The sequence below is a fragment of the Labeo rohita genome, chromosome 7 (genome assembly GCF_022985175.1).
Source record: "Labeo rohita strain BAU-BD-2019 chromosome 7, IGBB_LRoh.1.0, whole genome shotgun sequence".
Taxonomy (NCBI): Eukaryota; Metazoa; Chordata; class Actinopteri; order Cypriniformes; family Cyprinidae; genus Labeo; species Labeo rohita.
In genome coordinates, this window is record NC_066875.1 from 18,953,155 (window position 1) to 18,967,731 (window position 14,577).

General features: G+C 35.4%; 1 protein-coding gene across 1 annotated transcript in view; it reads right to left on the reverse strand.

Annotated features, from left to right (window-relative positions):
* Positions 1-14,577, reverse strand: part of b4galnt4b (beta-1,4-N-acetyl-galactosaminyl transferase 4b) — a 116,516-nt gene that overhangs the window by 35,864 nt on the left and 66,075 nt on the right. Inside the window, 1 exon segment of the mRNA XM_051115780.1 lies at positions 3,965-4,043. Within this exon segment, the coding sequence (XP_050971737.1) occupies positions 3,965-4,043 (79 nt within the window).

A 14,577-nucleotide genomic window follows, 5' to 3' on the forward strand; every position in this document is an offset into this window, starting at 1 on the left:
AAGCAGCGAGCTTGATAACATCGAACATCTAAAACATCTCCAATGAACTCTGCAGAATAGCCTACTGCAGTTTGGTTAATAAATAAATTCCTGTGTTTGCCACAGATAATTAGCTGTTTTTGCTTTTTGGTGTCTGGTCCCTGTTGACTCTCTAGCTGAGAATACCTCCAAGTTCAATGAATTTATTCATTGGGCTCCTCTCATGTCTTTGAACCGCCTCTTCTCCAGCACTCTGCACTGAACATTAAATAAGGAGTGAAGCACAGCTGCGTCATCTTGGGCCTTCTCAGCCTCCAGGCACCGAAAGTTGTGCAGTGCGGATTTGAAAAAAAAAAAATTATTCTTTATAAGTGATACAAGGAAAGTTGTGCAGGAGGGACCGCTTTTTTGATGATCACATTAGCGCTGCATGTAGAAAGCAGCTTTGATACTCAGTTAAAGATACAAATGTCCAGTCTGTATGACTTGCAAGGGAAGGCATGTAACAATTCAGCTATCGTACATTCAGCAGAATTGTAAAATCTATAAAAAACATCACTAAATCCTTTCTTTCCAATTAACAGCTTCACTATCAATACCCCGTGCTGACTGTCCAGTCAAATGCGTGACATAAAAGGGTCAAACTAATTGAATTTAATTCACTGTTCTGTAACTCAGTTGTCTAGTTTGTTCCTTGACTGACTTTAGTTTAAGTTTTACATTCAGATTAATAATTCATCAAAAGATTCCATCACAAAGCAATGAAGTGAACTAGAGACCATGATTTTTTACAAATGAGACCGCTATTCTGAGAGCATCATAAGAAGCAGAGACGAGAAAGCTTTATAAACCTAAAACATTTATGAATTCACTTTTGTTCTTTAGCCATAATTGCTATGTTAGATTATGCAATGTAAGATTTATTAATTCACCGGATGCTTTTATCAAAAGTGATTTACAAATGAGGAATACTACAAAAAACGCACTGCATCGTAGGGATACAGAATGAAAATTGCTGTCATACAAAGCTCCAGAAATTACCTGAAAATTACAAGCCACTACACTAGTATAGGGGAGAACCTTTGACCTCTTGAAACAACAGAAAAGGAATAGTACAGTAAAGTCAGTGCATTAAAAGCTGTGTCAGTAGAGATTAATACTGTATGTGCTCTGTTAGGTTAGCTGAAGGCCATCGCTGCTGCTTTCTGGATTATTTGCAGATGTTTGATTGCGCATACTGGATAAAAGGCTGGATAAAAGAGCACTGCAGTAATCTATTCAAGGGATGACTAAAGTCTAGATGAGGAGTGGTGCAGCATGCCTAGGTAAGAAAGGTTAAACGATACAGTAGGTCCCAAAGATGATGTCTGAATCCAAAAGAGGAGGGAGCGAAGCACAGAACCCTGCTGTACCCCATGCTTAGCTGATCTATTTTCCTGCTCTTTTGTTATATATATTTAATACAAAGCTAAATTTAGCTTAAAGGAGAAGTCCACTTCCAGAACGAAATACAGATAATTTACTAACAGCCTTGTCATCCAAGATGTTCACGTCTTTCTTTCTTCAGTCGATAAGAAACTGACGATCGTTTCACTGGATAAGCCCTTCTTCCTCGGCTGGGATTGTTTAGAGCCATTTGAAGCTGCATTTAAACTACATTTTGAAAGTTCAAACTTGGGGGCACCATTGAAGTCCACTATATGGAGAAAAAGTCAGGAATATTTTCCTCAAGAAAAATAATTTCTTATTGACTGAAGCGAGAAAGACATGAACATCTTGGCTGACAAGAGGGTTAGTAAATTATCTGTAAATTTTTGTTCTGAAAGTGGACTTCTCTTTTAAGGGGAACCCTGGCTATTACGACTTATATGGCTAATATAATGTAAATGATGTCTCTTATTTAAATATGTAGTAGAAAACCCAATAAATATTTACGTTGTTTAATAAATCCACTTCGTTCTATACATATTTTGGACTATGAGGTTTTACTCTATGAGCTACTGGCTCTGTTGCTATTTTTACCACAAAATATTGGAATACACAACTCGGGAAATATATACTTTTTTAAACCAAGCCATTCTCTCTTTTTGAGTGACATCACACGGACCAAGGCTGCTCTCTCGATAGTTGATTGATTAAAATTTGCATTCCGGGGGGTTCCGGGGCAGGGTTCCCCTGGTAAAATTTGCATTCCAGGGGTTAAATATTATGTTACTGGAGTCACAGGAGTCACCTGGCAACACTGGTGACACCACAGAAGAGAGGGGCGGGGAGGGCAGAGCTTATTTGCATTTAAAGCAACATGCAACAAAATGGGTTGATGTCTGCAGAGCTGATTTTGACAAGGATAAAAGGGTGTTGTTTTACACTACTAAGTGTGGCTGTGGCGTCATGACAAGCATCGCCATGTTTACATCATTTGTAAGCTCTCTCAGTAGCTGTGGTCTACTAAAAGCCTTAAAGGCATGAGGGCTAAAGTGGAAAGAACAAAGACTAAGTGTTTAGGAAGTTTTATTTGTCCACAGGAATCCTCCCATTATTTTCTCCTCTTCTTATCATTAGGAAAAGCAGTGATGACTTACATAGCTTCTCTTGTTGCCCCTTGACTGAAAATGACAACAAAAAGCTGCACAATGTGGCATTGTATTAGTATTTCATTATTTTGTGTTGTGGTAAAAATAGCAACAAGTAGCGCCAGTAGATCACAGAGTTCAAGAATTTCACGCTAATGAAATAATGGTGCCCCCCCATAGTCCAAAATTCGTAGAAAAATATGTGGATTTTTTAAATAACGTGAATCTTTCATGGGTTTTCTAGTACATATTTTAGTAAGAGACATACTTTACGTAATACCCAGGGTTCCCTTTAAAATAAGTGTATTTACAATGAAAACGGTGTGGAAAAATGAAGGGGAAAAATAGAAAAAATAAAGAATGTTAAATAACATATATTTCATTTCATATAAATATACATTTATACGCAGGGAAAGAGACACAGAGGGTGCAACAGTATCTATTATCAAAGGGGATTGGATAGAAATGTATTAAAATATGCATTAAATGTATTCATATATTTTACAAACTTTTTCCATTAGGAGATTCCATTCATACATCTTACTATTACATATTGCCATCTAAAGTAGAACGAACACAAAATGATCTAATCTATTTTTAATCTATTTGTTTTCTACTCCATTATCAGCTCGCTCTTCGTCTCACTGTCTCTCTTTGTTTGTCTTCTACTTTCTGTCTTCTCCTAGATAATGAAATTACTGAAATGCGCTGGTTAAACTCTGCATCCTTTGGGTGCACTCCGAACATAATCAGGATACCAAAGAGCACTACATCTTTCAGCTCAAGGCTGTTATCCTACCCAAGGATATTGTAATGGTCAAAGACAATCTATAAATGTTTTAATGAGAAATGTAGTGGGCTGGTAGATGTTTGTTTGCTGTGGATACAGCCATTATATTTTTGACAAATTTGACATTTGTACCATGTTTGTACCATGGCAATAATTCTGACTAGGCCATTACTGAGAATAACTCTGTATGTGTTTTGTAGATTTAAGTGAAGCGGGCCATCGAAAATGTTTCTGTGACTAATTTGCCACTTTCCTCATCTTTCCACTTATTCAGCTTTATATAATGCATTAAGTGAGAGAGAGGTAGAGAAAAAAGTATAAGGCTATAGAAGCATAAGTGTGGCAGGCCACTTAAACATAGAATTCATTCATGACGAATTCCATACTTCAGTCTGTTTACTTCAAAATAAATGTACAATGATTAAAAAAGCTCTGCCTGGTAGGTTACTAAATGTTAGGAAATGTCCTGGCTAAAATAGTATCAGGAAAAACGTTTTACATATAGTTTTACACACTATCACTTAAAGTATGTTTTACTGACACGTTTAGAAGTTCCACTCGTGACACTTTTAATGTCTACTGTAAATTACCAGAATTTTACAAACTCTGGCTCTGTACTCACCCCCACCTCCACATGGTCTGAACCTCTGTCATCTTGCTTGTGCAAAACCTCAAAGTAGTATCGCCGCGAGGACATGAGACTGCAGAGAAAGAGAGAGACAGAGAGAGAGAGGGGAGTAAAGGAGGAGAATTAAAGTGAAAGAAAGAGAGGGCAGGGGACACTCTCAGAGAGCTATAGAGGGACAAGATGAGGAAAGGAAAAACAGTGGCAGATGCGAAGATGAAAAATGCACATTGTGCCATAAGGCACTGGAGATGTGTGCATTGTTAGTGACGGAATTACTAAGGTGCCTTCTCATCTCCTTAAAAAAGCAGGATGCATAAGCAAGACTTGTATCAAACATAAAAAAAACTTGCAGTGATGTGTTGCCATATTAAAGCACATTTAAAGTACTCTATTATAATTTGAACTACAGTGTGTTATTCAAGATTAAAGGTAATGGTCAAACAGTTTTCGCTATTAAAAAACCATTAAGTAGGGATTTTGCCTCAATAAACTCCTAATTTGCTGCTTCTTAAAAGTTAGTAGGGTAGTTGTTAAGTTCAGGTATTTGGTAGGATTAGGGATGTAGAATATGGTCATGCAGAACGGGTGCTTTATAAGTCTTAATAAACAGCAAATATGTTAATAATAGGCATGCTAATATTGTAAGTAACTAGTTAATAGTGAGAATTGTTCCCTATACTAACGTTTTGCCAAGGTAATATGTTCTAAATTTACAAGCAGCAAATTAGGAGTTTATTTGCTTAGGAGTTAATAGTAAGTTAATAGTAAAAAATTTACCTTTTTGTACAAGAAAACTGGAAAAATTTTCCCTCAATAAACTCCTAGTTTGCTGCTGGATGGTGAGCAAGGTAGTTGTTGTAGTTTTTATGTTTAGGTGTGGGGTATGATTAAGGAATCTAAAATATGGTCATGCAGAATAAGGCATTTATATGTGCTTTATAAGTGCTAATAAACAGCCAATATGCTTGTAATATGCATGCTAATGAACTAGTTTACAGTGAATAGTGTTCCCTAATCTAAACTGTTACCGGAATCACATTACGGTATGCTTTAGTTAACCTTAAATGCTTGTCAATACATTCGGCAGTACACTTTACCTGTATTTCAATATGATATAATAGGTATTTAATACATATTTCAAGACAATAGAACTGTTCAAAATTACACATAAAGATGTATTTAAGGCCTACCTAAGTGGAAAAATGCTTACCTGATCGCATGATGAAAACGTACCTGTGGGAGCTTTTTCGCAAGACGTGAAATACGTACCAGTAATTACATATCAGTTAGAGGCGGTAAAACAAAGCACAGAATTGGACTTAGGATGCAGAATCCTTGGGTATGAATCCTTTGAAAAAACATGACTTGCGATAAAAGAGCTGAAAGATGAGAGATCAAAAAACAAGCTAAAACAGCAAGCTTGCGATTGTGTTTTTATGCCACATTCGCTTTTGTTCATAATATTGGGTAGGTTCAGGTGTAGTGTAGACGGTACATTATTTTACATTATTTTAAAATGTCATGAAGCATTAGAGTTATAGTGCCACTCATTTCAAGTCAGAAACGATACATTTACCATACATATCTTCGTCTGTTCTAGGGAAAAAAACAAACACTCTTTCAGCGCAACTCAGTGGACATTTCATAAGGAATTTGTCACAAAACGTACATGGCAGTACATATTTTGCGTCTTGCAAAAAAGTTCCCACTGACGTTTTCTTCGTGAGGTTGAACAAAGCATATGCATCTAACTGCATTTAATGTAAATTCTACAATGACAACTCTTGGAAGATTTTAGCATGGTAATGGGTATGACAATGGTAAGACAATGGTAATGTATGTACTCTTAGTGGAATAGATCTGCTACATTGCTGTTGGTTATTGCTATTGTTGTAGACAGTACCAATCCTGGATTTCTGGGAGCCCTACAGGTCTTTTTTCTGTGTTTCAATCCATCTCGAATCGCGCTCACAGAAAGTGTTTGAGAAACATTGTCTCTTCCGTAGCTCCGTACGCTTTCAACTCGTTTCTTTTAGTCTTGAGCAAGAGACTGTACGACATTCACATTACATGATTTGACTGATTTTTACATAGAAAGGCCGACAGCGCACCGCATTAAAAGAAATGAACATTCATGTTTTGATAACCGCTGACCCACTTCAAAAACTAAACAAAAAATAAATCATCTTCAAAGCAATAAAATCAAATCAAAGCAAGGGTGCCCCTTTGTGTTTTGGGGGCCCTATGCAGCTTGCGTATAGAAAGGATCGGCTCTGGTTGAAGATTATTGTTGCTACTGCTGCAAAGCTGTGCAAACAGCCTATGTGTGACCCTGGACCACAAAACCAGTCTTAAGTAGCATGGGTATGTTTGTAGCAATAGCCAAAAGTACATTATATGTGTCAAAATTATCGATTTTTCTTCTATGCCAAAAACCAATAGGATATTAAGTAAAGATCATGTTCCACTAATATATTTTGTAAATCACCTACCATAAATATATCAAAACTTAATTTTTGATTAGTAATATGCATTGCCAAGAACTTCATTTGGACAACCTTAAAGGCGATTTCCCCAATATTTTTTTTTGCACCCTCAGATTCCAGGTTTTTAAATAGTTGAATTTCAGCTTATTTATTCAGCTTTCAGAGTTTTTTTTTTATGTACAAATCTCAGTTTTGACAAATTGACACTTATGACTGGTTTTGAGGTCCAGGGTCACATATAATAACACATAGCAGATCTATACAGATGAAGCTGGGGAAGGTGGAGGGTTTCAGAGAAACTCGAAACACACTGCAAACTGCTCTAGTGAAAGCTAACCAGCCATTTAAATGAAGTAAGCTCATTGGCTGCATTTGCAACATGAACCAGTCAGCTTGTGCCAAGTAATTAAACTGTGTGAATATCATCAGTTTGCATTAAAGGAGAACTCCATTTCCAGAACAACAATTTACAAATAATTTACTCACCCCCTTGTCATCCAAGATGTTTATGTCTTTCTGTCTTCAGTTGTAAAGAAATTATGGTTTTTGAGGAAAGCATTTCAGGATTTTTCTCTTCACTTCATTGGTGCCCCGATTTTGAACTTCAAAAATGTAGTTTAAATGCAGCTTCAAAGGGCTCTAAATGATCCCTGCCGAGGAAAAGGGTCTTATCTAGCGAAAAGATCAGTCATATTTTTCAGAAAATAAAATATTGTATACTTTTTAAGCACAAAAGCTTGTGTAGCACAGGCTCTGGAATGCGCGTTCACAACGTTACATACTATTGAATTACGTCGAAAGGTCACGCGGAACTACAGACTGTAGTTGTGTTTACAAAGTGAATGCGCAAAGACTAAGGAAGTGCAAGTAAGTCAAATGCTGTTTACAAACAAAAAGGTACAACGATGTCTGACAATTCTGAAGTTGTAGGAGAAAATAAGATATTTTGCCATAGTCTGCCTTTTTGAGCCGGAGTACACAGACGATGAACTTAGACGTGATTCGTAGCGTCGTTGACGGGTATTGCCAGAGCCTGTGCTACACAAGCTTTTGTGCTTAAAAAATATACAAATTTTTATTTTTCAAAAAAATGACAGATCGTTTCACTAGATAAGACCCTTCTTTCTTTAGAGCCCTTTAAAGCTGCATTTAAACTACATTTTGGAAGTTCAAATGAAGTCCATTATATGAAGAAAAATTCTAAAATGTTTTCCTCAAAAACGATAGTTTCTTTATGACTGAAGACAGAAAGACATGGGCATCTTGGATGACAAGGGGGTGTGTAAATTATCTGTAAATTGTTGTTCTGGAAGTGGAGTTCATCAGCCTGTGCCATCTAGAGGTTCATGACAGAACTTGGCATTTAAACCTATAAAACATTTTTATTTAATCAATCAACATGTAAAGTGTTTGAAAACATATTCATTTCACACATTAATATATTCTTTCTGTGTATTATTTCTGTAATAAGTACTCTTTATAATAGTATGTCTTCTTTTTAACAAGAGCCAATGATGAGAATTCTCCAAGCTTTCTGATCTTTAATACACTGTAATGTGTTAAATGTTTGGAAACAGCAATAACTTTTTTAAACTGTGCAATTCTTTTAACTCAAATGAATTTAATAAAATCAATGCTACAGAGATTACATTTCCACCGGGGTAAAGATTTATATATTTTATGTTGTTGTTGTTGTTTATTCAGTAGTAACATCACAGAGGAAAATCTAGTTTATAGAACATTAATGATAAAAAGGAGAGGCTGATGTTTTTTGTGGTGGATTAATGAGGGGGCCTTTCTGTGACTACAGCCTTTTAAATTGATTTCTGTCAGTTAGTCCATTTCTCGTAGGATTTAAGCTTTATGTGGGATAATAAAATACTATCACTATCACTTTGTTCATTAGTAGATCTCCTTTTGAGGAGAACAAGAAGATATCAAACTAGAAATCCTCATAATAAAACCCATTCTAATGCACTACATGTTTTAAAAATTAAATATCATCAACATAAATATAAAACAATGGTGACAGTATCAAATTAAGCAATAAGGACAGAAAGGCTGTGCCATGTGCTTTTTAAAAACAATGTGCTTATTAAAAACTATTTTTTTAAAAGTCAAAACATTCGAAGAAACACCTTTGCTAAACTCCGAAATGCCACTGCAGGTTCTTTTTCTTAAGCATTTTTTTTTTTAATGGCAAAATTATGCCACTTCATACGAAAAAGAGATGTCATCTGCCAGAAGGTTTTTATTTAATGGTGATAATTGGATGAAAATGCTTGTGTAAACTATCTTTATCTATTAACAGACCACAGGATTTGGATTTCTTTAAGCAAGATGATTTCATCTTAGAAAAGACAGAAGTCACAAACAGACAGACACGTGAATAGCAGCTTGTGTTATGACACACGATTATTCTTCAGATGCTCTGTTGGAATTGCTTTGATTAAATCAGCCAAATACAATTCACATTGCAATGCAGCTCACTGTGACAGCAAGAGAAGGCGAAGTGTTTGCTACAAAGACAACTGCCTTTGTGAAGAAGATGTGTTTATTTGTATTGAACATGCTTGTAGTGTACTTCAAATCTTCACAATGAAATCAAAAATGACAATTCTATCATCATTGTTCTTTTTCAACATTATTATTTTAAATTAATTTGCCCTTCTACAATAACTTCCCCTTCACTCTCCCCATGCATCATGCATTTTAACTAGGAAGAATCCCTGACAACTCATCTCATTTACAAAAGCATGTACAGTGATACAGGTACTCTTTTTATGTACACATGCACAGCAAATCAACTGAGCATTAGCTATTAGCATTTCAAGCATTTATGTGTGTTTGTTCGTTGTCCTTTTGTAAGGAATGGCGGTTTGTTTTTCATGTCTACTGAGAGTTCAAGTCAATAAAGGTTTCAAGACTACAAAGGAAAGGAGTGGCCAGTAGATCAGGGCTAGATTGAGACAGGCTTGAGGGGGTACAGAATGGAGTTTTAATTGGCTGACTAATTGCCTGGCTACATCTGAAAGTGTTCTGCTCAATAATTGAATAGGACTGAGTGATGAGAGAGATAAAGAAAGAGTGTATTCAGGCAAAGCCCACGTGAACACACTCTCAACAGAACGGCGTAGCAACACAGTAAGCTTGTTTGAGATGTCAGACAACTCACAAGGGCAGACTTCTTGTCTACATAAGCAAAAGCAGATATTGCATTTGCATTTTTTTCCCCCAATGTAGTAGATGTGTTTGAACTATTGCTTTTACATGAAGATATATGGGATAAACCAGTAATCCAACTACACTACACTATTTAATTCTACCAAAATTTGTTCCATCTATTTTTGAATGAATAAAGAAATATCTTACAGCATGATGATAGTGTACTGACTGTAGAGGGGTTTTCACTAAATATTCACAAATTAAAAAGGTATTACTCTTAACAAAATAAGAAGTCACATTTGTCCTAAGCAAATGGAGTGCTGCACTGTATTTTCATGTATTTCAATGCTTTAATCTGTGAAAAGTCGTAAGAAAACTGTTTTTATTGTAGCGTATATTAGAGTATATATGGTGATACTGATGTTTATCATTCCTAAATGATATGATTAAACTCCACAAATGGATGCTGCAGCCAAACAATTAATTAACCAAGAAAACCAAGAAAAAGTATCAGACAATTACAATTACAACCTCCCCCCAACCCTCTCCCAACCCACTGCACTGGAATCTGGAAATAAATAACATAACTACAAAATTAATAGAAACGGTTTAAATGTCCAAAATTTCTCTAACTGAACAGATACGGTTCTTCCACATACACAAAATGACGGGTTTAGCATGATTGGTCCGTTTTAAAGACAGTTCCAAATATAACATCTCAAGTAAGGAATATAATCAATGCTTAATAGAAAGGTCATGAGGAGGTTTCCATTGTTGAACTAAAAGTTTCTTTGCAGCAGTCGAGGCAGCTAACCAAAATTTCCAGTCCTTCTCCTTTAGAGGAAATTGAGAGTTGTCATTCAACAATAACAGAACAGGGTCTTTGGGAAAACAAATCCCAGTGATCTTGTACAGAACATCAAGCACCATATCCCTGAAATCTTGCACATCTGGACATTCCCAAAGCATATGCATCAGCATGCCCAGGCAACCTGGCCCACAAAAATTACAAAAAGGGTGTGGTGATAAACCCATAACATGTCTTGTGCGCATGGTTAAATATGCCCTGTGAATAATTTTAAAATTGATAAACTGATAGGGTTTGTGGATGCATGAAATGTATTATCCCATACTGTTTCCCATTCAATGTTACTATTAATGGGAATCAGTTCAGATAACCACGCTCTTGCTTTTGGAAAAATCTCTGCTTTATGAGGTAAAAAAAGTAGAGGTAAAAATGAGAAACCGTTCCTTTGTTTGGCGTGTTGTTAATCCATTTTACTACTGGATGAGTTTGAAGATCAGTACCCTAAGGTACCTTATATGCCTTTAATGCTGCACGTAATTTAAAATATAGAAATAAAGTATTCTGAGAAATATTAAACCTTTTAATTACTTCTTGAAAATCTAGGATTGATTTTTCTCCTTTTATGTCATTTAATGTTAGAATACCTTTTTCCATCCAAATGGCTGTACAAAAGGATTTCCACCAGAAAGTAAGTTCAAATTGTGCCAAATAGGGGTATGAGTCGGTTTAAATACGTTTTTAAATGAAGCACTGAGTTCAGAGCACTCACTCATGCCCCACAATACATTTTCCCCTCTGTAGCCTTGATTTGTTTATCTAGCTTTTTTGTGACTGCACCCACTATCCTGACTTCATTTACGGATGCTTCAGACATTTGCATAAACCCAATGTAACATGAAAGTGAACGTTGGCACAAAAGTATGAATTAAAAACAAACCTTAGAAGAATGACTGCTAACCGTTTTAAAATGCAAATTCCCTCTTGAATAAAGTTTGTTTTTTGTTTGTTCATGTGGGGAAGTGAGTAATTTATGCATAGATTAGTGGATAACAAACAAACAGAACAATCAATGACTTCATCAGAACAACAGCTGCCTTAACGGAATACAGAAAGGCCACTGAACACGAGACAGTATAAAATATGGGATGGAGTTTTTGGACTACACTAAATTATTATTCTAGTATAAGTACATTTACAGTACATTGGCACTTTTATACTTGCAATTTGGATAAATATTACAAAAGTGCTAAAATGTGCTAGTATTAGAGTGTTGAATCTAGTCTGATGGATGTCCTTTTATAAATTTAGTGAACTGAAACTGCTTTTAACATCGCCTAGCTCACTAGTGACAGATACTTCTAGAATGTCAAGAGGGGTTGACCTCTGCTGGCCCTGCAGAACTGGCATATTCCCATAAATGTCACATGCAATATCTGAGACTCCTGGAGTTTCTCTGCCCTTTCTTTCCTTCAGCCGTGGAGGGCAAACCAGACATATACTCCATTCTATTACGTAAGTGATAGAACGAAGATGAAAAGACTATACAGTACATACTGTAAATGCACAAGAGTGAGACAGAGTCTCATTTGCTTGCTGTGTTAATAATAACAGTACTATTATGTTGTAATAATGACATAATAATACAGTTATTATAATAACTTTGATCAGAAATTGAGTAACCTTACAATAAGACTTATTTCAGAATAACAAAAAATGATCTGGGATAGGTTCTGCATAAAAATGCAGTCAATAATGAGTATGCTAGTCCTCTATATCGGGGGCCAGTTGCATAAACTTAGCCTCTATCTTAAGACAGTCTTAAAAACTAGTCTGACCAACTAGCAGTTAGTCAATGGGTAAGGAGTCTTACTTTGTGAATTCAACTGAGACTAATCTACGTTTTTATGTAAAAAAAAAAGAAAAAAGTAAAAAATATGACCAGTCGAAGAGAAAAGAAATTAGCTGACTAACTTTTAAGACTAGTCTAAACCTTTTATGCAACTGGCCCAAGGTATTTATCTTTTTGTTTCTGAGAATTGTGCACTCGGCTTAATTCTAGTCTAGGTAATCATTATAGTAATCATTATACTGATTACTAGTTGTGTGCCACTACTGTAGCCATAAAGAACGAGAGCAAAGCGCTATTATCATCAATTATCAATTATAACCAAAGTTACAACAATATGAATAATATAAGAAATAATAAACTAAACAATTACTCTTGCACAATTACATTTGCAGAAAACACATACTTTGTGGTCAAAATGAGCCTAAAGTGAAAAACAATCATCCTGATTAGGGATAGAAAAGATCCAAAAGCATAAAATAAATTTCGAAAGTAATTACTTTATACTCACAGTTAGTGAAAATGTGAATACAGTCAGAAAATGTTAAAAGTATTTGTTAAATACAATTTTATCAGATTTTATTAAAGCTTATTGTTTTATTTTTTATGTGTTTTTGCAATAATTACTACTTATTTTTCATTGTGTGATTTTTGGTGAATAGTAAGCTGCTAATGCTCATCAGATCACCTTATTTAGTGTAAAATGAATATAACTGATGATACTGTCTATAGAAATATGAAGTAAACGTGTAAATATATCAATAATTCTCCAAGTATGTACACTTGAAACCAAAAGAACAAATAAACCGCTGCAGACGTGACTGAATATGAATATGTGCTGTTATTCTGTTTAGAACATCATACATTATGTATTTATTATTTTGCACTTCTGACATAAATTTAAAGAAGAAGTCTACTTCCAGAATGAAAATTTACAGATAATTTACTCACCCCCTTGTCATCCAAGATGTTAATGTCTTTCTTTCTTTGGTTGATGAGAAATTATGTTTCTTGAGGAAAACATTTCAGGATTTTTCTTCATATAGTGGACTTCAGTGGTGCCCCCAAGTTTTAACTTCCAAAATGCAGTTTAAATGCAGCTTCAAATGGCTCTAAATGATCCCAGCTGAGAAAGAAGGGTCTTATCTAGCAAAACGATCAGTCATTTTCGAAACAAACTGACAATTTATATACTTTTTTACCTCAAATGCTCTTCTTGTCTAAGTCCACGCAAACTCTGTTTTCTTCCGGTTCAATATAGTCAACACAGTTAGGGTATGCCGAAAAACTGCAGAAGTACCAACCCAGTGTTTACAAAGTGAACATGCAGAGAAGCTCAAATGCCCTTTACAAAAAAAGGTAAAACAGTGGTGTAGCACGATTTTGATGTCGAAGAAGAGAACGAGACAGTTTTTCGACATACCCTAACTGTATTGACCCGGATTACAGAGACTGCACATGCGCATCGCAGAGACAAGATGAGCGTTTGAGGTAAAAAAAAAAAAAAAAACTGTCAATTTAAAAAATGGCCGATCATTTCTCTAGTTAAGACCCTTCTTCCTCGGCTCGGATCGTTTAGAGCCATTTGAAGCTGCATTTAAACTGAATTTTGGAAATTCAAATTCGGGAGCACCACTGAAGTCCATTATATGGAGAAAAATTCAGGAATATTTTCCTTAAGAAACATAATTTCTCATCGGCTGAAAAAAGAAAGACATGAACATCTTGGATGACAAGCGGTGAGTAAATTATCTGTACATTTTTGTTCTGGAAGTGGACTTCTCCTTCAAAACTTACAGCCTCTGTTACCTAGTTTTATAAAAACAGTGGTCGAATATCGAAGCTGGAGTCTTTACTCTTTCTAATGATGCACAGTTTGTCCAGATCAAGTAAGAGTGTGATGTTTTAATGTGTTGTGAAAGTGAAACAACAATCATCTGAGGCCGTAGGCAATCTTTGCATGTTTAACAAACTAGGGTAAGTTTGGTCCTCAAACATCATTGGAATTATTATTATGATGTTAATATATGGAAACAACAAGAATTAAAAAACAAAAACATACACAAATATATTATCCGTTGTTTTTAAATTTGTAGATAATCACAAGTAAGTTATGTACAAGTAAATTATTTTGACCACTGAACTTTTTTTCCAGTGGTCACCTTACTTTACACAACATTCTTTTTCAATGTTGTCTCAGGCAGCACATCTATACAGAAAAAGACAGACCAAGCAAGCACAAAATAGATTGAGGTGAGGTTGTGTGGAAAGCCCTTATATGGAAATAGTTTGGGCATGTATA